Below are 25,415 nucleotides of genomic sequence, written 5' to 3' on the forward strand. Positions count from 1 at the left end.
AAGCCGCACAAAGAATCGTGTTCCACCCAAGAAATCTTCCGAGATGAGATGGACAACCTTTCTGATCTGGTCAGCCAAGGACACGGCCGATGACTGTCTCAAAAAGTGATGAGGGACTGGTGAAAGGGAGAAACTGAGAGGAGGTTGTCGGGGGGTACAGAGGTACCCTTGCTGTGATGGCACCATGTCAGAAAGACTAGTTCAAAGAGCAAGCCAGGCAGCCGATCCCTGAAGCAGACTGCAAGGGTAGGGTGGGAGTGTGTGTCATACAGAGGGAGCGCGTGTTTAGTACGTGCGCTAAAACAACAACTGCGCCACTTTCTGGATGTGTGTGTTTGGGTGCATAAGCAGCTGAGAGGGCAGAGGGCGGGGGCTTATATTAATAATAAGCTGTCAGGCTCTGGGTCTTGCACTTCAAACGAGATGGTGCAAATCAAAGTGTGTCTCTGGGTCTTGTGTGTATATGTGTGTGTTGCAGCATTGCCTCCGAGGGACCAAGCTGAGGATCAGTGCCAGATTTGGCCGCCCGTGGTATTTCTGGCTCGCCCACAAGGGCATTTTGAACACACACACACACACACACACACACACAATCAGAAACATTCCGATACAAACATTTGCATAAGTTCAACATCCCAGAACAGCACACACACTCCATTTTGACTCTCATGAACGTATATCGATGCACAATAGCTTGCTAAGCTGGCTTTGGACTACACTCGCCTGTCTCTCTCTCTCTCTCTCGCTGTCTCACACACTCACACACACACACACACACACACACACAGTCAGCTGCCATCATTCAAGTGAACTCAGCATCATAAGAACACAACCCTGCCATCAGTCAATCTGTCAGCTTATGTACGTGTGTGTGGGGAAGTGACAGGGGGTTTGAAAGCACAGATGCCCCAGGTTCTACTTTATAAGTGGACTTTGGAGTGGTTGAAAGAGAGTGAGGCAGAGATGGAGCTAAATGAGAGGAAAGAAATGCAAAGCTCAAAAAACACATCTTGTTCCAGATTTTCTCATAAAATCCAACCAGTCCAACGCTCCTAAATCAAAGAGATGGCAAGCAAGCGCTCTGAAACTCAAAGGACGTCTTAAAAAAAAAAAGGGAAAAAAAGACAGGAAAAAGAGAGAGATAATGGGAACGGGTTGTAGGGTTGTGCTATAGATGTGAGAGATGAGTGTGGAGAAAAAGGGGAAGAGTGGCAGGGACTGGGTGAATGGGCTGAGAGGAAAAAAAGGGAGAGGAGAAACTAAAAAAAAAAACAGCAAATGTGAGAATGTGGGATGAGATAGAGACAAGCAGCAAGGGTGGGAGAGGCCAAATGGGATGAGGAAAGACGAGGGGGACAGAGAGAAGAGGTGATACAGGAAGACCGGGACAATGAGAGCAAGGAAGGAAAGGAGAGAAAGGAAACAAATAGGATGGAAAGATAAAACAGAGGCAGCGATACTTAGAGTGGCCTTTCAAACACTCATTCACACTTCCTCTCCTTCTCACGGGGAGAGAGAGAAGGTCAGCAGTCACACTTCATAGACTCGCCGCCATAGGCAGCCAACATGTGTTATGATAATCAAAAGAAAGCGCAGTCCTAACTACAGCACAGCGCTCTCGCCACGCACCATCAGATGCTAAAACCTGGATACTTGCAGAGAAAATGATTCCACGCTGAGCATCTTGGAGGGAAGAGCTGTGAAACGAAAATTGTGGATGATGCAGTGGTAATGTTCTCCATTACGCAAGCATATTACAGCAAAAAATGGAAGCGGTGTTGAGAGACTGAAAGGATACAAGATTCTGCCGCTAGCACGGAGTTGTCTCTGTTTTACTGCTTTGTACTCAGCTTTTCACAGTCCAATGCACAGTTGGAGTCTCTCTGCAACAAAGTGTTATCTGAGCTGGAAGCAAGGCCCAGTTTCACTATTTAAAATGTACAAGTTGATTATGTAATTCAGTGAGTTTCTCTTGCTTTTGACTTTGTTTCCCGCCATGCCGTTTTTCTTTTTTTGTACCATACACAACAAGTCATTCCAAATTGGGTTCAACCTGTATGGCCTCAGCAATCACCTATTCACTGTCTAAAACATGAACCATAAAGAGTGCAAAAATCCTGGGTTTGAATCTAGACTGGGACCTTGGCATGGGAGTCAACACCATTCTTCCTCCGCAAATCTTTTCTGTCTGGCTTCATTGAACAGTGTTGATGAAGTCATAAACGCCAAAAAAAAAAAAAAAAGAAAAAGAAAAGAGCCTTTGGAAATCTTCCTGTCTGTTCTGGTCCAGATTTGTTTCTTGGCAGTGTGCTGTACGGCTCTCTGCACCTACAAGTTTGAGATGTTCAGTCACATTCTCTGGGAGCTGTAAAAGGGTATTCTGGGAAATGTAACACCTTAGTAATTGAATTAGATTAGGTTCGATGAGGGAAGGAGGACTCAATGAACAAGTAAATTACAGTACTTATCGATTCTATGGTCACAAATTGATTAAGATTGATATTGTTAGAATACCAAAGGATGGAATTTTACTTTGGTGTCGATGGAATCTGTCTCCAAACCTACAGGAACAGATCTAAGAAGGAATCACCTTCAAATCACTGGGCTGAGCGTATGTTCACTGAGAAATGAAAAAGTGTCCATTTAATTGCAGACTTTTCTGGCACATCAGACTTCAAGTTGGTAAAGTTGGTTCCCTTGTCATAGGTTGCATATGTCTTTAAACTGTGGACAGTTAAAAGAAAGAAAAAAAGTCTAGCTGCATGCTTTTGTTTTTTATAAGTAGAAGACAAAGCAGCCCATGTTGTGTATGCTATCAAGTTCCACTATCCCTTCACACTGTCAGATTGATTTATTTGAATAATCTTTATAGGCATGAGGAAGCAGAACGGTCCAATTTCAATTCAATCCACTCTACTTCACCAGGATAATCCATTCCATATCTATACCATTTTCCAGGGAGCTCTGGGCACATGTATTTAGTTACTCACAAGACAAAAGCAAATACTAGATCAAAGTCTGAAAAGAGGCTTTTGAATTGTTGATAATCTCTCCACACTTAGACATATGCGACCTTTAATTGGGTCCTGACCCCCAGATTGGGAACCACTCCTCTAGTCTAGTGTGACAGTTTTAAAGGAGTTGTTGCACTTCCACAAGAGACAGACTGAAAAAGGCTTGGTCAACAGGGGCAGAGACATGCCAAGTCTCACATACGACTTAAGCACCAAAAGTTCCTACATTTCCCATGATGCAACCAATAACATGCCTTCATTGGACCATCTCTGTCTGGTAAATGCCCATATCTTTCAAACATCATGTCTCTGTTTGTCAGGCAGGTTTGAAAAGCTCCCTCCACAGCCACAGAGTGGAGTGCCACTTTAATGCCAGAGGTCTAATGTCAGGATTGTAAATATGGAGGCTTGGTTTTTACCACCAGTGAATTACCTCCGAGTCTGGACAAATCAGTTCAGCACAAGTCGATGGTGTAGTTTACACTGGACAGAGCACTGAGGAACAGAAGCAATTTATTTTTTACCGCTTACCAAAAAGTAAAAAAAAAAAATCTTCAATAATTAAAAGATGCACAGAGAGAAGATTGAAAACGTTAATTCATGCAGACGAGGCTAAAAACCCGAAGGAGTAAAAGAAACATGGAAACTTGAAAACAAAAAAGGCGGAAGGCAAAAACAACAACCACAACAAAATTAAAACAACAAGCAAAAACAACTCAGTTGAGGAAAAATATGAGGCTGAATTTAGGACACGAGGAAGGAAGGGATCTCAAAGAAAGATACTGATGAACAACAAACACGAGGCAAATCTTAAAACCAATACGTTTTACGCTGCTTTTATTTACTTATATTTATTTAGTCCCAAAACGCTCACTTATCCAGTACATATTTTAGCACAAAAACACAACTTTGTCTCAGCAGGCTCTACAGTCTGAGAATTCTTTGAACCCAAGTTCAGATAGAGAAGATCTCCATGAAAAAAACAAAACAATGCACAGAGTAGACAGAAGCAGGAGTGATGGACTTACAACCATGAGAAAGAAGATATGAGACTGTAAATAAAAAGTATACTAAAAAGAACATAAAGTATAATATTAAGTAAATAAAGAGTGTCATGCATGAATGATTACACGTGGAACAAAGCAACTTTTAAAGTGACTCCTGACCATAAATCATCATTATACACTACTTCCACTTTAAATATCATCCCTGCTGTAAGCATCCCCCACACCAGCACATCCACTAAGCACACAACCACCATCAAATCTTTAAATGCAGCAGCACTAACTTGACCTCAAACCTCAGTCCCCCACAGGGGTCTCACGAGCGGGAACACCACGTAACTGCAGAAACTAAGTGGAAATAAGCACCCGAGTGTGCTCAGGACTGTCAAACAATGGCAATCTCCGTCAGTAATAGGCCCATTATTAGGTAGGAGCCAGGGAACTGCAGAGTCAACAGAGGAGAAAACGGAGCGACCAATCAGGATAAATAAGTGGCGGAAGAGCCAAAACGGCAACTGGGGCATCACACCACATGAGAGACCCCCCCCCCCCCCCCCCCCCCCCCCACACACACACACACACACTCCTTCCCTCCATTGCCTTTCCTCTAGTTGGGATGCCCTCCCCTCTTATATCACACCCACTCACTCCTTCCCCCTCCTCCTTCTCTCTCCCCCTCTTTGCCTTTGAAGATGCTTTGTTTTGTGAGTTGCCTCTAATCTTCAAATAGGGTGATCTAATAATGGCTGTAAGTGTAAGTGTGTATGCAGGCAAGTTCTAATGCACTGAACCATGTGTTTCAGTGTAGATGCCCCCTGCACATGTCAAAATGCACCCATGAGTGTGTGTGCGTGTGTGTGTGTGTGTGTGTATTTGTGCACACCCAGTGAGGGAAATGTGCGTGATGATGCTTTCTAACGCATTGCCCTGGGTGCCGTTTGGATGTCATGCTGAGCCCTCCCAGGGTCTGTCTGAGATGGGTGGAGGGGAGACAACCCCGTGTGCAGCATGATGGCTGGTACAGTCAACACACACAGACAGCCAGATACCAGCAGTCTCCACAGGGAAAAGGGGGGTACTAAGAAAGAGCAAGATGTAGAACAAAGACCTGCATAACAGTAAATATACACTTGATGTATAACATTTTAAAAACTCTTCTCTCCGCAAACTAAACAAACCTGAGGAGCTGAGATGAAAGCTAAGATCCCACATAGATTTGACCTGCTAAATCTACTTCAGCTGTGAAGGAGGGGGAGCCACATGAAAGGGAGGATAAAGGTAAAAGAAGGCCTCGCCTAAGCCTAGAGGCTTAGAAAAATGATTTTCAAGACTAAACTTCAGCTCCGTATTAGAAAGCAATCCTAAAACACACGACTCTCTCTAACTACCACGTATGACATTTTCAAGCATGGGTGAATATTTTGTGCATAATACCCACAGAGACTGAAACAAACAGTCTATTTACAAACTCCCTCATCTGTTCACCCTTCATACATCCAAGCAAATTTATCCATTAGAGTGAAAAGATTGCCTTTTAGAGGGGGAGACCTTGACAACGAGCTAGAATGAATGCTCATATCCATCTCACTCTCACTCTCTCCCCCCTTGCCTCCCTCCCTTTGAAAGAATTTGGAGCAGTGGCAGCAGCAGCAGCAGCAGCCAAGGCCCATTTGGATAGTAAAAAACTCTCGTAAGGCAGAGACCTAATTGAATTGCTTCTGATGGAAAGAGGAGCTCAATACCCTTTTACAGGTTTGAGTAAAGATGGAGGGAAGAGGGAAGGGCATAAAGGGGAGGGACGGCAGAAAAGTGAGAGGCGACTGGCGTGGTGGAGGAAGGGGAGGACGACGAGGGTGGTGACGGGGAGGAGAATAATCGAGATGGACAGATAAGGAGGGAGGGAGAGAGGAAACAAAGAGAGGAGATGACAAAAATAGAGGGGGTGGTGTGGTAATGATGGAGATAGATGGAGGCGGGGAGGAGTTGGGGAAGAGAAAGAGCAGCAGAGACGGAAAACCGACAGAAGTACAGATTAACAGTTGCGAGTCGCTTATCAGCTTGTCTTTTTTGTTGTCTTCAGGGGAGGAAATGAGGCCGCGCTCATGCATAGCAACCATGTGTGAGTAACTGATCGCTCACTAATGTCGCTGACTAATTGACAATTTCTCAATAACAGTGGTGGCCTTGGCTCGCACATGCTCCTTTAACACATCGCAGGCTGCCCACACACCCTCTGGCATGCACTCACACACACGCACACACTGAGGTTTCTTCAAAAAAAAAAAAAAAAAACAGAAAAGATGCCTCTGTATGTACCCCATGTCAGGCATACACACACATACATGCACGCTCTGAACTCTTGCCTGTGGCATTAAGGCCATCCTGCCACATCTAATAAACTCTGAGGATGGACTCAGTAGGCCATGGCATGGTGTCCACTTCACTCTGCTTAGGCAGCATCTGTCTTAAGCCTGCTTTTCAACGCATCTGTTGTGAGTCTCAGGATGTGTAATCTGTGACTTCTTATGACTCTTTCAATCTGTCACAATTAACTTCCATTGATTTCCGTTTTGTCTGTAATGAGCCGTCATCGCTCTGTTCCATATTCAGCAGCTCACACATTACGACATTCCCCTCTAACAATGAATATCTCTTTCAGGTGACCTGGTGTGACAGCATGAATGATGGGAGATGGTGTTGACTGAGGGTGTCTGCGTCTCTTACCAAAATCCTGTCCTCCGATTTGCCGCTCCTGGTGTCCTGCTTGATGGCTCGCACAAACTTAATGGCTTGCTTGTCCAGCACCTTCCTGATGCTCTCTGGAGAGAGGAATAGAGCAAAAAAAAGAAAAGAAAAAAAAGAAAGAAAAAACGATAAAACGGGGAGAGCTAATTGCATAATGTAAACACATAACAGACTGAAAAGCGCTGCCCTCAGATGCACTCAGAAACACAGTAAAAAGCTTTTAAGAGGGAAATCCATAAATTACAATAAACAGCTAGGTCACAAATTTTGGACCGGTTTTCTCTGCTGATACCAACTCTTCTTCTCCCTTTATGCCTCTCTGAATGGTTCCAAATGGGTCATTCCTCTATGTGTATGGTAACATGGAGACATAAGTTACTATTCATGAAATTATATTAGCTGGCTACTGCTGTGACAATGCTATTTAAGGGACTACAGTGAATAGTAACTGCAAGCGAATATTGATAAATAAGAGAGTATCGTGTACAAGCAGTTGCTATGGTGCTGAAAATTCTGTTGAAGGCCCAATGCAACAGAATAACCGTCAACACGGCACAGAGACCGATCCTGCAGATCTGATTGGTGCATCTCTGAGAAATATTACAAATAAAGAGTAAATGTTTTAAACATGAAATTACACTGATTCAACTTTCTCTCTTGAGATACTGAAATAGCTTAAATAACTCAAGAATACTTTCTGACAGAGCACTTGACTAATACCTCCATTTTCCCCAAACTGTACACCACACTATCCAAAATTCATTGGAATCATTTGTACGTAAACTGACCCGGGGCCAAGGATTTTTGTGGTGCTTGAAACTGAATCAGCAGGCTGCTGTGACGGCCGAAACAATGGATTTTATAATGACACCGACAAAGACGCCCTGAACTCTTAATACAGTTATTATGGGTGCACTGTATCAGAGCAATGTGTCAGACAGCACTTACCACCATCAACAAAACATCAAGAAATCAAAATCATAAAGATAAATGGTGTAAAATTAACAAATAAAATAAATACATACTATGTGAAAGTGTGTTGTAAAAAGGTAAATCTAATCTGTGTAATCTGCAGTTGGAACATCAAAAGTAACATATCAGCAAAATCCAGCTGCCAATGAAGACGGATGAGATATAATCAAAAGTTGAGCTGAAACACTTAATCAATGAATCAGGTAGCTGATTAACATCAAATTAGTTATTAACTATTTAATCATCTTTTTTTAAGCAACAATCCCCAAACGTCAGTGGCAGATCATAGCCTTATGTAGCAGTAAACTGAATATGCTTGGATTTTTTAGACAAAACAACATCAAGACATCAATATGGGCTCTGGGAACTGTGCCTTTTTCACATGTTTCTAACATTTTATTTGAAGAAAAGCAATTAATCAAGAAAACAATCAAAAGAATATAATAACAGAATAATCATCAGCTGAAGTCAATCAAAAGTCTAATCAATCAAAAGTCAGCTCCAGACTCGTAAACAATCAATGCCACAGAGCACTGAACCTGTTCTGAAGAATTGTAGTGGCCAAAAACCACATTAAGACACTTTGTGTTGGGTTTTCTTCTCATTTTCACCCATGCGCACACTGTATTATTACAGTGACTTTCATTTGTAAAGTAAGCTTGACATCAGAGGATTTGGATTTAGGACACTGCCAGGTGACACTTTTGGACATGCTCCTATGGAAATCGGAGCAGATTAGTCTGTTATCTCTGAGCTTTTGTTTGGGATCTTCCATCCAAATTTATTCCATTTGAATGTGGCTGTGAATCAGAAGCTGTGCCCATTTCCCAGCAATATCACCATTTTAATGCTGATGATGCTGTCATCATGTCTTGGGAGAGACTGGTGGATTATTCCTTTAATGTCAGCCGCACGGGGGAGAAAACTCACAGAGACGGCTACAAAGACACAAACACGAGGACAAGCAGACATACACACATACAACCTCTAGCTGAAGAGGACTCACAACTGGGCTATTTTTAGCCACAGATAAAGGGGAAAAAAAAACAGCCCAGTTCATCTCAGTGGAGCCAAACACAAGATCCAGAGATGCAGTCTTTGGGGGCCTCTGCTCCATCATGCCAGGCGACCCTGCTGAAGCTCACTGAACCGCACCAGAGGCCTCCTCCATTTACATCTCAGTACAACCTGCTAGTCACAAACGCAACATCAACCTATGTCTCCAGACTGCAAACATACACATATGCCTGCAAGCTGTGTGATATTCACAGTCCACATTTCAAGCGGGGCCACCCATGCTAAATATTCACTCATGGAGCCCACCAGATGGAGATACAGTGCGTCACGCTGTGTCACGATGCTCCATTGTGTCAGTGTCCCCGACTCTCTCACTACTGCACACTCATAATTCTCACTTTCCACATCCAGCAACAACCATGAAGTTGGCTCTCACACTTGAGCGAGTAGCAGCAGATGCAGGGAGGACGAGGCAGGGACAGGGTGGGGGTGTGGAGGGGGTGTAAGGGGAATCACACCGGCAGATCGACGGAAGGATCAGCCGGAGACAAACACAGAGTTATAGACGTTAAGCTGGGTAAGACCCAATTGCTTAAACCTTTTAACACACTCTGTGGTCCCCCTCAAGGCCTGTTGGTGTGACCTCAGCATCTGCTCCCACAGGGGTGGAGGGGCGAAGAGGAAGAACCAGGATGGGTGAGTCCCTTTTCTTCCTCTTCAGTTCCCTCTCATGTCCCCACTGCCTTCTTGACACTGATGGATCTACTCACTCACCAACCCCCCCCCCCCCCCCCCCCCCACCCACCCCCAACCCACCACCCCCAGTGAACCCCCACCCCCACCCACTGGCAGGTGTGTTAATGGCCTAATGCTGCCTGGCTCTTATCACCAGGCCAGACAGAAGGGGCTTGACCAGGTTGAGCTGGTAAACAGCAGGATTTAAGTCGCCATGTCAGGATAATTAGCAGTGAGAGACACACCTTCCCTAACACCTTACCCTCCAAACATGTTGGTGTGTGTGTGTGTGTGTGCGTGTGTGTGCTGTCCAGTCCAATCTCCCCAGCAGAAAGAGGCTCAGCCTGTGTGCAGCTGCACCCATGCTGCCTGCTGCACGCAAAGCGCTCTCAGTCGCACAATAACTCCCACGCACACACAAGAAAGATGAAAACTCCTAATGAATGCTCATCAAAGCCCCAGATGCTTAACAAAAAAACAAAAAAAAAACTCTTTGCGGCAACTACAGAAACCATGTGCTCCACAAATTTTCTCGGCAGCTCTTTAAGCCAGATCAGCCCGAAAGTGAACACTCCGGCTACGAGATCGACCTCAACAGCCATCAACTCTGGTTTAGCCTGGGGGAGACATTTCCTGCTCTTTCCTGCGATGATAACTCCTTTCAAATCAAACGCACTGGAAAGCGGCGAAAGTAAAGAGAAACTCAGCGTACCTACGCGTCTGAAAACAGGTCTCCCTTCTCCTCTTGCCTAACATAGAAAGGTTAAAACACACTTTCCCGAAAAAAAAAAAAGTCATGTTTGAGCTCACCTGTGATTTCCCTGCTGACGCTGACGAAGCCCGACGCTGTGGTCTCCTTTGAGGCCATGGTGCGCTCCTCCTGCCGGTCCGGCCCCTTCTCCGTCTCCTTCCTCTCCTCTCTTTCCTCTGTTCACAAACGTCCCCTCAGACCCTCCTCGCTGGCCCCCCACTGTTTTTTTAACCTCCCTCCGCGCCTGCGGGTGCTCAGGGCGCAGCAGCAACAGCCGGTACAGACTGATGAGAGCCGATGCTCTGGTGCGCACTGGCAAAACCGGAGGAGCGCATTCAGACTTCAGCACATGAAAGAGCGAGAGAGAGAGAGAGAGAGAGGGAGGGAGACAGAGAGGGAGGGAGACAGAGAGAGGTGGGTGGGAGGTAGAGTTGAGGAAGGGTTAGAGGTTGTGTTCATTGTACTCTATTTGTTATCAATTAAACTGTTTAATTGTGGTCATGGGTTACATGGGAACTGTATGTAAAGGAATGAAGGGTCCAAATATACACGTTAGGGGCTCTGTAAGATTTCTAATTATTCACTTGAAAAGAAAACAGAATATGATTTATAAAATCTGCTTATTTTCGATAGTATTTCAGTCTGTAAAGTGTCACAAAATAGTGAAAAATGCACATCACAGTTTCCCAAAGCCTAAAAGTGACATCTTCAAATGTTTTGTTTTATAAAACAATAAGTCAAATCCCCACAGACATTCAATTTAAAATGATCTGAAACCAAAAACAGCAGCAAATCCTCACATTTGAGAAGCTGTAATTAGAGCATGTTATGTTATTGTTTTCTATCAGTCCCTGTGATCAAAAAGCTGTTTCAGCTCTCGTTTCTTAGTGGTGCTGGTCTGTGTGAAAATATTCTTGATGACCCTAGGATTATTAGCTGTTCTAAAGTAGCTTATAAAGGGGATCACAACTGATAAACAATAAGACAAATTATGTTGTACTGTAGTGGCAGCAATGAAAGCACTTATCAGTCAGATCAGTCTATAGATAAATCTATAGAATTCACTCACCGATCAGACATCTCAGAATTACAATAATCAATCAATAAACATTCAATCAGACACAAGACACTATTACCCCTGAAGATGATGAGTGATCCAATCCCTGATTTACAAGATCCAAGTATTGCTGACAACACTTAGCAGTTGGTAGGATTAAAGAGTTTAAAGGTTCAAAGGAATGAATAAATGAATGAATGAAGTCCTGTTTGTAATTTCTGTTTTTATGAAGCTCCAAAATGTTCAGTAATAAATTATGAAATGAAGTCCTAGAATTAGGCTACACTAAAAAAAATACCATAGAATATATTAAGTGGTTGTGAAATAAAACAGTTACCAAAAATAGATCGATTATTATACATTTTTATTTTATTGATTGATTGACTGCTTGCCAGTTAGCTAGTCCAACAGCAGTGCTGAAGTCCTCTGAAAAAGGAGCAGCTGATGTAAATAAATGCAGTGCACCCTAAACACTAGCTGCAGTGCAGTAACTTCTCCTTTCATTTGACTTGACAAGGCTGCTCACGTTAGCCACCTAACTACCTCTAACCACCTGTGTTAAAGTGAAAAGCCTTTGTTAGCAGCGGCGGCTAGCAGGTTAATTTAGAGTTAACCTTGGCAGCGCTGTGAGTTTTTTCTGTTGTCGTTGCCAAAACTAACCATGCTAGCTCACTGACAGCTGGTTAGACAGCAGGTACTGGTGACAACTCCACTGTGATGAAAAGAAAATGACCTTCAATAAAACTATTCATATCAAAATAATGATGAAATAAGTTTAACAATTTATTGGTTTCATAATATGTCTATAGGTTTTATTTTATCTCAAGTATTCCCTTGATTCTTCATCTCACAGTGATTAATTATTAAGGTAATATTGATTATTTTTAATTATGTTTTTAAAAGTTTATATAATCTTTATTTAAACAGAAAATTCCAACTGTTATTAAAAATCCAAGGCAGCATTGACAATGAGGTTCAGAAAAAAGGGGGAAAAAAAGACATAACACAAGAAATGCCACAAAATCTGAAACAAACATAAATGGATTCACAAAATAATGAAGCAAATTTCCACAGCAACCATATGAAAGATTTTAATCCTAAAAGCAACTTAAATTACACCTTAAATCAACCCAAGACCTATCTGAAACCATAAAAACAGATAAGACCAGTCAAAAACATAAGGAAGCTCAATGAGGCTGACACATGAAGATTTTAAAATCCCCCAAAATGTCAGGAGCCAGAGGAGCAAACATTCTGAGAATTTTACAACTTTAGATCAAACTCCAGAAGGTTTCAGGCAGAGGGAGCAGCATATAGAATCAAAAAACTTAATCTCCAAACTGATAGAAAATATTCAGTATTAGATCAGTGGGAAGGCTTTCATATCTCAAAGGATTCACATGGGTTCTTGCATTCCCCTATGTCTAACTTTTTCACAGAAAATAAGTAATAGTTTATTTGAACAATGTTCAAAATATAGATCTTCATAGAAAAGTAATGGTTTTATTATGTCAGAGCAGAAAGTTGATTTGATGCTTTTTGATAAATGTGTTTTCATGGCAGTATTTCTGTAATAATGTGAGGACACTGAAGTAACAGAGCCATATATCACACAGTTTCATTCAGTGGCTTTCTCCTCTGAGTTGCGAGATCACCACTCATGGCTGTGATAGGATTTGGGATGGAGAACTGGGAGGCCAGGTTGAAGCTCGAGCTGTAAGTAACAATGATATATGATTCATCCACTCATCTGAATGGCTGCTACTTGTCAATGTCATCGCTTATGCAGCACAGTTCAGCTGTTTTTCATAGATGCAGCCAAAATTACACCAGAATTTTAACTCTTTCACTCCCATTTCTCAGTTCTTAAAAATGACAAATGTGCTCATGAAGACATAAAGGAATGGGTTGTGAAGGGGGGAGCTGTCTTTGGTGTCATTTCCAAAAATTGGCCCATAAGGAACCCCAGAGCCAAACAACAAAAGTGCGCAGTCTGCTACGTGCATGCACGCTCCTATGTATATTTGCGCATGTGTGTAAGAGACCTTTGTGTCTGTGTCTCACTGATACTTCACCCTGATGAAAGAAGACCCAGTGGGGGGCATCATTCCAGAGAGAGAACGGGTGGGGGCGTTGAAGGAGAAAGGCGGATTGTGTAAGGCTAGAATAAGAGGTTTATAGTCTGGGAGACTGTAGCTGTCTCCAGTTTTCATGGGGTTAAAAACTTCAACACTGTTCAAAGAAGCACTTGAAAGGACGATCCATTATTTATTCATCAATGCAGCAGCTCATACGAGTCGAGATGCTCAATATTCCCTCAATTACTTGTCCGTCAAGGTGCTGTATGTGCATGAATCTGCTTACATGAAACAATGCTGGAATGAATGGTTTTTACAAAGGCGCTGCTGCTCCGGCAGAAATTTCAAGCAGACGAAGCTTGTGAAAAAAAAAGAAAAAAAAGGGAACACTCATTCACTGAAAATCTGTTTGGGCTCCTTCTTTTGCACACATGACAGTCATTTGGCAGACAATAACTACACAAGACAACACAACATCTGTGCATAGGAGACGTGAGACAATTCACATATCACAGAAACACTTAGAGAGGCACTGAGGGAGAGAGAGAGAGAGAGAGAGAAGAGGAAGGTTTCTGTATAATACACTGGCAACCACATCCACTCTGTAACAGCCAGAGGATATAAAAGTGTTAGAAGCCTCCGTCTCACTGTTCTTCCTGATGTCAGTAATAACTCAAGATGATGCTTCAAAGCAGGCTTTCGATCCACTCCCAATATTCACCTAAGGCTGGGTGTTCCTCGGGGTATAGAATGTGCTAGATTAACACATTAGCTCTCAGGCTGTGCAACAAAGCTGTGATACACTGCCCTCATCTGGTTGAACACAGTAAACATCGATCCCATGGACAGAAGTTCATATTTCATGGAGGCAGAACACCGTTGTTCTATACTGACATATTCTGAACTGCAAGGTGGCACAGATAAATCCAGACAGCGGTGACTCTGTTGCTGTCTCACACTTAGTCTCACTCTCACAATAGTTACTGTCATCATACAGCAGTGGTGGAAGAGGTGCCCAGGTCCTTTACCTGAGAAAAAGCAATACAACAATGCAAAAATACTCCATTAACACATTTTTAGTCACTGGAACTCATTTTGTATCTTTGCGTAGTTTAGTCCAGTGCTGCAGGAAATCAGTTGTTATTTTTAGTTTGTGCTGGGACTGTCTCTCTCAGGCTAAACCCTGCACATTTATATTGATGTTGTTAACATCAGTGGTGAGTACTATTCATGTTATCAGCAAAATAATACATAAGCAATTAAATAAAGCAGCCAAGTTTTTATTTATACATATGTATAAATATATATTCTATGCAGCCCTGTGATAGACTGGCTACCTGTTCAGGGTGTATCCCGCCTTTCACCAGCTCGGACTGGCTCAAGCCTCCCATCCCACCCCATCTCATGAGCCTTAGGAGGATTAGTGGTATGGATAATGAATGAATGAATGAATATATTTTGCAGCTGAAAATAAGATGTACGTCTGGTCCTATGGTTCATAAATATAATTAGCTTTTAAAAATCTTTCACCAGGCTATTTGAAAGGAAAGAAAGGTTTTAGCATTTTTGAAATGTACCTAAGTGTTTGGTTTCATTTGGTAAATAAGTCACTTTTGTTGAGCCTATTAAACTCATGCCTTGCTGGTCATGCAGTGCTGGTCAGGCCCCCCTCAGCCAGCTCATAAGATAAATCTGAGGGGTCATAAAGTGATTAATGGCCCAGAGACGAAGAAAACAATAAAGTTCTGCTTCACAAAATGTTTGCTGCCAGTATACTCATCAGAAATGCTTGTAGATAGTCAAACAGCTTTGGAAACCTCCTCACCCCTGCACCTTTTTCACATCAGTTTAGGGCTGTGTGCGTGTCCAACAATTTCTGTAACCTTCCTGAACTGAGGATCCAACATTCCCATACACTTCACGCCGTGATCAGCCTGCTGTGAAGCTGAGAAAGTAAGCAGGATTTGAACTTCTCTCTCTCAAGCTCTTTTCTTTTTCGTTAACCAACTCCTTTCATGTGTATAACTGAGTATAACACAATGAAACTGAGCATGCCGCAATCCACTTATTAAACAATACAAATATCAGAAATCCTAGCCTGAAGAGTAAACAGTAACTCTATGAGTCAGTTATATAGTCTAGTAAAAAGCACAATTATTTGCCCCCGAAAAGTACAAAGCAGTGCAAATACTCAAGATACTCAAGTAGAGTACAAGTAGCTCAAAACCATACTTATCTACACTGCTTCAATAAATGTCCTTCGTTACTTTCCTATCACAGCGTTTCCACAAATGGAATCTAGGCCTTGACTCCTGTCTAATTTGGGGGCATCCCTTGGGCCCACATTTTAGCTGACCTTCACAGCAATGACTCTGCTTGAGAAAACCAAATCCACAGCAGCCAGTTGTTAAATGAGCCTGCATACAGATTAAGAGGGAGTGTGAAACAGCTGGCTACTTGGAGACAGCTTGACTGCCTGCATGTACTGCACTCCACCAGAGGCTACGCGCTCTGCTCTGCCAGGGTTCCTGCTGTTACAAGGCTTTATTTTGTCTGATTCCTTTCTTTACTGCACCGGCTGCTTCAGAAAAAAATATATATGGATAGTAAGTCAGCAAGTTATTGGAAGTAACATGGAAGATCGCTTTAAGACCGGAAAGTGGATAACAGCATGAGCTGAACTCTCTGGCTTTCTATTTCATGGCTCCACTGATGTGTTGCACACCAAAAAGCTGAAAAGAGTATTGATTGGACATGATGCCTAAAGGGTTTCACTGTCCTTTTCCAGACATCTTTGAGGTCTTAGATGTCTCATAACAGGCTGGACTTGAAATCGTGCCAGAAGAGGGAAGAGGGGGAGTGAGACCTTGACTTGAATAAATTTGAGTCACTGTTATTTGAGACACTTACATCAAGGTTTTAACCATTTATAGCAATGGTCATTTTGTGTTTGGTGGCGTGGCTCTGTCTCTGAGCTCACAGGCCATCTGGCAGATGCTGTGATAAAAACATTTGGATGATCTTGAACCCATAGTGAGAAAGGCCATGAAATCACACAAATCTAAATGCTAATGCAGCAGGAGGCTGCAGAGGTGCAGGGAGTATCAGGTGGTCGTGTAGCTGCAAGGATCAGTGGTCAGCACTGGAGTGAGCAGCGGGAATGAGTGCCAAGTCAGTTTATCTTAGGTGTAATGTGCTCATTTATGATTGGACAGTAAATAATATTGAAACAAGTGTGTATGCAAGCTCATTTTCAACCTTGGAAACAGAAGATTGCAAAAAAAAACCTTAAAGATGTGTAAAATAATCAGCTTTTCCCTGTCAGCAGATGAATGAGAAAACAGCCTTCAGACTCTGCACATACATCTGCTGACATGGATGCTGTTCATTTCCAGGTCATGTGATTACAGCTGAGCCATCTCTCTGACAGCTGATTCAAATCCATCTGCTGACTGAGACAGGTATGCAGTTGAAAGCTCAGGAAAAAACCTTAGCAAGTGAAGATTTTTTTCAAATTTCTGTGCGTATCTAAGCTACTGCAACGTTCCATTACGTTGCCTGAGAGTAAAACCATCTCAAAGGTCATACAACATATTCATCTTTTTCCCCTTTCTTACTTTAAAGCAATTATAATCAATAGTCTGAACAATGTATCAAGCAACAATGTGAAAACAGTGTGTCAGCATGAGAAGAGTCACTCATAACGATGAACCCACTGAGGATTATCACCCAAATCTGCAGCTCCTCACACTCACTGCTCTCAGAGCCATTTTCAGCTGCATCAGGCAGCTGCTGTCAGCGAAAAAGCTCTAAAAGCCGACTGTACACTACCTGCTCAGCACCACACATCAGACAGACGCAGCGGGCAACTAGCTGGTAAACACAGTGGAGCATGTAGCAGGTACAGAGCTAGATATTTCCCTCAGGAGTAGGTAGAGCCTAAAAAACAGAACCAAAAGAGAGTAAATACTGGACTGAGGTTCATCAGGTGGATACAAGTAACCCTTTAATGTTGTAACAGTGCTGTGGTAAAGGTTTGGTTTGGTTTAGACACAAATACAACTTGATTATGTTTATGTAAATATTGTGGTTTGGCTTAAAATAAGTACTTTGTTAAGGTTAGAGGGCCTTTGTCATCTTGATTGCAATATTAAACATGTAGTTTAGGTCATAGAAAGAGCTTGGTTAGCATTAAAAGAAACAACAGTGACAATCGGTTTGAAAAGGGAAACTATCAATGGTCTCCTGAGTTAAACTGGTAGTGTGTTCACAGCTTGTTTTTCTGCCCCCAAGTGGCCAAAAAAATCAGAATGAATGTTCCTTACAGTGCAGGTGGACTGACACACTCTAAAGAAAGGCACTTCTGCAACAGGTGACACAGCACACCTGAAACCACCCCAGTGTTGCTAATTTGGCAACACCAGGGTTGCTAATAGTCACCAGAGGTGGAAACTTTTAAGGCTCCCTTTGCAACTTTTTTTTTTTCTTTTTTTTAATGGAGTCTGTTTATATTGATTTTCAGGCAAACATTTGCAGCTTTCCCTTGAAGGGAGTCAATAATACTACTGTATCTCAGCTGTGTTCAGGGAGTGACAGAGAACAGGCTTCTTCACTTGGCCACGCAGCAGCCAGACTGAAACTGTTACAGAGCGTACACAGCATGAGTGAAAACTGCAGATACACTTGTTCTGTGTACCAAAGGGCTCAGTTCACGGTCCAGCAAAACTAGTCCTGTTAGCAAGTGTCATCACTGACTGGATTTTTTTGTGTTCAACCAAGCACAAAGTTTGTCTTCATATTCATAAAGCCGCAATATATGTCTTTTTGTGCTTAGAAGCCTTAGGGAATGCAAAAAAAAAAGTTTTTTTTTCTGTATGATTTTTTTCTACTTTACTCCACTAAGAAGGTTATCTGATCATTTCTGTCCATCTGTGTTTGTTTTCTTTGTCTGTGATCAACATATTTTGAAAGCTAATGGCCGAATTGGCTTGAAATCTGTTGTGTACATTCACACTCCCACCAGGAATCATCACTATCAAGCCACACTTTGGCTACTCTTACATAACTGATATGTCAGTATAGTGAAAGTAACAGCTAACTGTGAAGAATACTATGATTTATCAGCTATAGCTGATGAAACAAGAGCCAAAATAAAGTAGACGCTAATCAATCATGCAACTGTTGAGTCCTCCACAGTTTTACCTTCGGGATGTTTTGAAATCATTTCACCTGCGAAAAAACCCTGAAGAATTCTGTGGCATTCAGCAGCAAGCTTGGCATACAAGAGGAAATGTAGGCCCTTGCAAAATATGTGGTAAAAAGTGAATAACACAGGAGATGAAGTGGTTATAATGGCTTAAAAAGTCAATAAATGTATTCAAGCATTACAGTTTTACAAGGGAGGTGAAATTACCACATCTGCATAGCTTGCAGATGATGCATTAGCTCAGGGTAAGGGTTTAAGAATTATACAGTTAAGCGCACTCCATTTAATCCAGCAGCATGGTTTTGAAATAGCTGAAGTGGAAGAGTGAGCAAATGTTTATGCATTTAAGGACAGAAATTCATGCGTGTGTGATCAGTGGTAGTTGCAGCACTGTTCATTAGAGTGATTACCACATTCACCATATAGTGGATTATTACAACCTATGCATGATCAAAAAGTCTCTCTTGGCCTCCCTGCAGTCCTCACACGTCAGTTCACTCTTGGATAACAGTCCTTCATAGAGCGCTTTATGAATGCTGTCAGGTTTCTAAATGTTATGTTATATAGATGTATGTAGATGGATATATATCTGTATAACATCAGTGAAAAGAAGGAACTAGTGTGGGACTGTGATAGACTGTGGCAAATGTTTAACAGGGATACAGAACAAATGTGTAAAATGTTATGGATGTATTTGTCTTTCTTGTTCTTCTGTATTGCAAATAAACACTTTCCGTTAAAATGTATTATATTTCTTGTGTGTAACAGGAACACATGTAGTGCATGCAAAACTGTGACAAAACTACAGGCCATCCTGCGATGGGGTCACACCAGCCTCAACGCCTGTCAACATGTTGATGTTCCGACCCATGAGTTCTCAGGATTCATGGCTCAGAAAGCACCCATGTTCCAACTCGACCTTCATTCTGACCTCATCTCCACACCTGTGAAGGTTCCTGAATGCATCTTGAATGGTTTTGTCCACAGACAGACACACACATAAAAACACCTACCAAATTACTTGGGTGTCTCAAGGACCAATTTTTTCCATGATCACACACACACACACACACACACACAGCTATACAAGGTGAAAACAATACCAGCCATGCTGCCGCAGCTGCTAAACATGCCTGGCGGTACAAAGAAAAAAACTGGACATCAAGAGCCCTTGTTCTGAGACATATTAGTTTTGAAAGTTACAGTAATGTTCAAATGTAGATATAGTTTAAGTAGAGTACATGTAAAATCATAAGTACTGAAAAACAGTATTCCTTCTCTTCTCAAGAGTCAGCGATTAGCCTAGTCAAGCATACCTGCAGGTGTTCATTCATTCACTCATTAATTTTCTTTGCCCATCTGTTCCTTCTCTGGGGCACGGGGGCTGGAATCTATCCCAGCATGCAATAAATCTGTTAAAAAATGAGTAATGCTCAATACCGTAGAATCTGGAAGAAATAGAAAATGACTACAGTTTTGTGTGTCTGAGCTCTTCCCTGGTAGCAAACACAACCCTTATTGCATCAGGCAAAACATAATGCTGTTCAGTTAAAATTGAATGAAGCACAGTTAATGCAGTTTGACTCTCCGCAGATCTGGACATGCGTTCTGAGCTTAAAAATTAACTAGCACAGCGATGAAAACTTAATTTGGTGCGTGAATGCCAACCAAAACAATTCACTGAACAGAGTGTGTCTCTTGACAATAAAAGACTTTAGATCTCGACTGTAGCTCTCTGAGAAATGTTTACATTTGCAGCTGTTATCATTTACAGTATGAATATTTTATAGCCATGCAAATTATGTTACTTACTGTCGAGTACTTTTATTGAATTACATTTTTCAGCCTTACTGTTGTAGTGTACAGCCTTACTGTTAGAGTGTTCTGCTGCCTTTCCTTCTTTGACTTTTTTTATTATGGTAATAAAAATCAGCAGAGTCTAAAGCACACCACCTGAATTAATATTCACTGTTTCAGTAGTTAATTATAATCAGTACGTGCTCATAATCAGTAAGAGACTGCCTTTAAAAACGATGTCTGAAGTGATTGAAAGTGCATTTAAATTAGGCAAGTAAAGGTTTAAAAAAAAGTTTAAAATTATATACATATACAAATATACACATTATATAATTTTAGATAGCCAGTATATCACAAAAGAATTACTGGTCAATCAAAGACAGAGAGCAACATTAATGGAGTCTTTTTCAAAATTGATTTTCCTTTTGGCTCCGTTTTGGTCAGCCCCTGAAAAATGACTACAGAACGTTAATGTGCCATTAAATCAAACAATGAACCACATTTGGCAAAAAAAAAGCTCAGGAAAGATAAAGAATTGGTAATTGATAATTCCCTGTATATTCATCTCTGCAAGCAAACTCAACTCACTCTACTTCTATTGAGTTGATTTACTATCTACATTTAAAAATACACATATATTTTATACACATACATAACTGAATATTTTTTTAATATTATTTTATATTTATATTTTTGAAGGCAGAATTAATACAAAACACACATAATCTACATGACAGAAAAGTTAGATTCAAGCAGATCACAAGTCCCAAACAAACAGCATGATATGTTGATGTACACATTGCATGGGAAGACATTGTCTTCACATTGCATGGGAAGACAGGTCTAGGCCTGCTGAGCAATTAGGGAAGTCAATTAGAAAAGGTGAACATTTTATCAAAAACCCTGTCATTCCCGTTCAAGACCAAGCTCAAACGCTCCATCAGATAATCTTTAAAGAGGCTTCTATACAAGTGGCTGACAGTAGAAGGTCTGTGCTGAATCAAATGAAATAGAAAGCATCTTCTTGCTAACAGGAGAAGATTCTTTAAAAGTTTTTGCTGGACACTTATCAGAGAGACTCCTTCACCTGAGCGATTCAGCAGAAACAAACCAGGATTCATTTGTTTTTCCTAAATAGAGTTAAGCTCCTGTGAGACCTTTTCCCAGAAATTAAACATCAGAGGGCAGTGGCAGATGCAGTGTATATAAGACCCTACCTCTTTCTTGCACTTGACACACAGGGGAGAAATCCTTGGACAGAAAATATTAAGGGAGTGGGGTGTGCAATCTGTGAAGGATCCTATACTGAATCTCTACCCTCTTGCACAGAAAGATTTTCCCTGTCGACTCCACAGCATCAGACCATGCCACCTCCCCTAACTCAGTCCCTGGGTCCCTCTTCCATATGCCTTCAATTCTGTCAATGTTGAAGGTCTTGTGGGAAATGAAATTTTTATTGTGTACATTTCAGCACACTGCTCTTGCTCAGTATCAAGACCATATTGATCATAATAACGTCTGATAACTCATCTCTGTAAAACCAATAGTTTTTGGTATAACAGTACCTGTGGGCAGACTTGCCATTTTTGCTCTCACTGCCTCAGGAGATAACCATACCTCAGTACCTCAACAGCAGGCAGTAAGACATATAAAACATTACCCAAGTTTTAAAGTCTTTTGCATTCTCACAAAGTACTCACAACTACAATTATTTTGTACAGAATTAGAACAATGCGGTGTTTGTGACCCTGTTAAAACACTGCATTAGAACAATGCAGTGTTTTAACATGGTCACAAAAGCTGATATAAAAGGCTGTGTAATTATTTCAGGGCCCCATTTAACAAGTTCAAAAACCTTATGACCTTTATTTGATCTGCTGCACCATAATTTGATCCAATGGACACTGTAGGGTGTGATAGAAATTTCCACTTGGGAACATAAGCTGCAGGAGTTTTGTTATAGTGAAAATGATCAAAGATTCTGTTGTTTTTTCTAAGGATATTTGTGCTGGAGACTCCTGCCATGATCTGCCCTTAAGGCTTGTCTTTTTCTCTGAAAGAGCTGAGTGCATAGAGGGTTTCTTCAGGATGGTAAGACAGACTGGTCAAGCTGAAAGAGAAAGGGCAAGACAGAATAACAAAGATGTCAAGTAACACATACACCTGTTTCTCAGAGTCATTTTAGCTCATGTTCAGTCTGAAAGTCTTTTCTGGAGTTCAAAAATCTGACACTCAAGTGAGAAAAGTTCAAGCACAGCTCAGGACTTCGTGTTCCAGAAAGCACCTACCCCACCTAGCTCTCTGACCTTCTCCAACACCGCATGCCTTCCTACAGTCTCCGTTGATCAGATGCCAACTTCTTATCCTTGCCATTCAGGACCAAGCACCAGACCTGGGGTGACAGGGATTTTCCATTGCTGTCTCCTCCCTCTGGAACTCCCAAAATACATTTGTCACTATACCAACCTGTCCACATTCAACAAAACAACATAAAGCTTATGGTTGCAGAACAGTCTTCAGTGTAGGTACTTTTAGTATGTTCTTGTGCTTTTAGTGTGTTTTATATTATTTGGTATTTTTCTTCTGTGTCTTTGAATTTCTTGAAAAGAAAACAGACTGAGTCTGTCTTTTTCAAAATAACTTGACTCTAGTTGAAAACACTGAAAGTGGAATTATCTCAGGGGTGTTTTAGACTTGATACAGGATTAATGATTTATTAAGGTGAATATTTATATGCAGCATAGCCTTTGCCACTTCGAACATCAACGTAAAAAATGTTGGAAGGACTGACAGTTTGGTAGCATAAACAGTGATTCCCCGTTCTGTTTCAGAGACCGTTTCAAAACAGTTGTACCTGAAATGTTGCTGCAGAATCACAGGTTGGACATCAAGTCACTAATCGATCAGAGACTCCAAATCAGATTACTTTTCAATAACCAGCAGGCAACAAAACAAACAGGAGAAGAACTGCTCTCTTTGGGTTTGTACAAGAGACAGGAATGCTTTTATTTCAGGCCCTTGACTTTAACAGATATAGAGGAAAGGAGAGCTGTGAAAAACTAATTCACTGTCATGTCTTCACAAGGACAACAAAAGATAACATTTACCAACATTTAATAACCCCTTTTTTCAGTTTCAAAGATTACCTTTCTCAAGGACTCACCTCCTGCAGTGCTGTTTAATTCTGCTCCTTCTTTCAGCACGTTTCCCAAAAAAGAGAATGTTGTATAAACTGATCCTGGATAATTAGTTGCACCCTTGGAACTAATATAAAAATGTAAAAATAAACTAATTAACTCATTCTGTGTGTTTTTTGTGTGTCTGTATGTGTTAGTTTGTGTGTGTTTAATCCCCTATTCGATTCTAGTCATCAATAGACAGGGTAGTGTATTAATTAATAATAAGAGTGGTTGGGTGGATGCCAAGTCAGGCAGACATTTTCTACATGCTAAAGCTGTACTAGAAGAAAAAGAGCGTCTAAGATACTACAGCACAAAATACTCACTGAATACTACCATATAGTGTTGGATGAAATAACCACCATACTAAAGATGATGCTATTTCATAGCTTTACCTTTGAGAAAAAAAAAGGTGGTGCTATAGTCTTAAGACTTCTGTGTAAACGTAACATTTTTGCCTGAAGAAATTTAGATTATTTTATTCTTTTATAAAAGAAAACTATAATGTGATGGTGGTGATAGAGGAAAGATCAGGCGGCTAGAGAAACTCTAGGTCTCATCCTCTGGGGATCATGAAAATTCAGAACAAATTCCAGGGATAATTAGCCATCAGTTTTTCAGATGCTTTAGCCTGAGGGTGTCACAAGATGAACAATCAGGAGGTCACAAAAAAATCACAAGGAATCATCTTCTGGGGACCACAAAAATCCTGCAAGCAAGAAAGAAATAGCTGCTGTGATCTTAGCACAATCTGCAAGCAATACGTTTTACAGCTGCAGTTATTTAGTTATATTAATTTTTCAATGTCAAACTGCTCATTAAGTTGATTTTTTCTACACAAGAGGAAAATGTCAGCTCTTGCTAGTAGTAGAAGAAAGATCAGAGACACTGCAAACATTAGGACACATTCTTTGGGAGGCCATGTCATTTTTTTTCAGATTCCCTATCATGGACCAATGTCTTGTGTGAGGGAGAGACACTGACCTGATGCTGGTGCTAATGGAACAGCCATAGTGCTCCAGAGAGACTGGGATTCATCCTGCAGGAACCATGAAACTTTGGAACAAATTTCATTGAAATGTAGCTGTTACGTTTTTCAAAACTAAACCATGGACCAAAGTATTGGTCAAGAGGAGATTCTGACATGGTCGTATTACTAAATGAAAGGTCAGGATGTCACCAAAACTACTGGGAATGTCCATGAATATCCTATGTACAAGAAAGTAGAAATTATACAGTATGAAGTGCGCTGATCTTGATTTAGGTTCTTTGCATGAATGGTATGGTATGTTTACATTAGCTTGAATGCTAGTGAAAAACTAGAGTCTATGTCTATGAATGATTTGCAAATAACTGGAAGAATGAAACATGGTAAATAAGCATGTGCTAATTAGGGGATTAAAACTAAGTCACTGTTCATTTTTCTGGGGACCATCTGGAATACACCCAAGGACCTCTAAGAAAGAAAAGTTCTCTTTTCACCACTTTTAGAGGAAACAGTTTTAAGTGTCCACTTTCAAAAAATGTACAATGGGCCTAATCATGGACCAATTGCTCCTCTTTTATTCACCTGTGCCTTTCGTTTATTTAAACTCTTTTAGCGCCCATTTACAATTTCCTCCTTCTCTGTCCTTACTTTTATTGACTGTTCTGTTTGCACATTCTTCACAGCAGCTATCAAAAAAGCAGCTGTGGGCTATATTTTCCACCGGTGCATCAGCGGGGGACTGATGACAGCTATCAGAGAAAAGGATTTGAGACAGCTGGGCTACAAAGCCTACTGAGTCTATACATCTGTAAAATAAACTAAATTGTTATCTTGAGACCAAATGCAGTATTGTCTTTGAGTCTTAATCTCAG

At 41.2% G+C, this 25,415-nt stretch overlaps 1 protein-coding gene across 1 annotated transcript in view; it reads right to left on the reverse strand.

Annotated features, from left to right (window-relative positions):
- The window catches only part of carmil3 (capping protein regulator and myosin 1 linker 3), a 74,572-nt gene extending 64,142 nt beyond the window's left edge, over positions 1-10,430 (reverse strand). Inside the window, exons 1-2 of the mRNA XM_041055381.1 lie at positions 10,298-10,430; positions 6,743-6,837 (exon numbers count right to left, since the gene is read on the reverse strand). Coding sequence (XP_040911315.1) covers positions 6,743-6,837; positions 10,298-10,355 — 153 coding nt within the window. The 5' untranslated portion in view covers positions 10,356-10,430. The remainder of the gene's footprint in view (positions 1-6,742; positions 6,838-10,297) is intronic.
- Positions 10,431-25,415: the final 14,985 nt, after the last annotated feature.

Source organism: Toxotes jaculatrix, chromosome 14 (genome assembly GCF_017976425.1).
Source record: "Toxotes jaculatrix isolate fToxJac2 chromosome 14, fToxJac2.pri, whole genome shotgun sequence".
Lineage (NCBI taxonomy): Eukaryota > Metazoa > Chordata > Actinopteri > Toxotidae > Toxotes > Toxotes jaculatrix.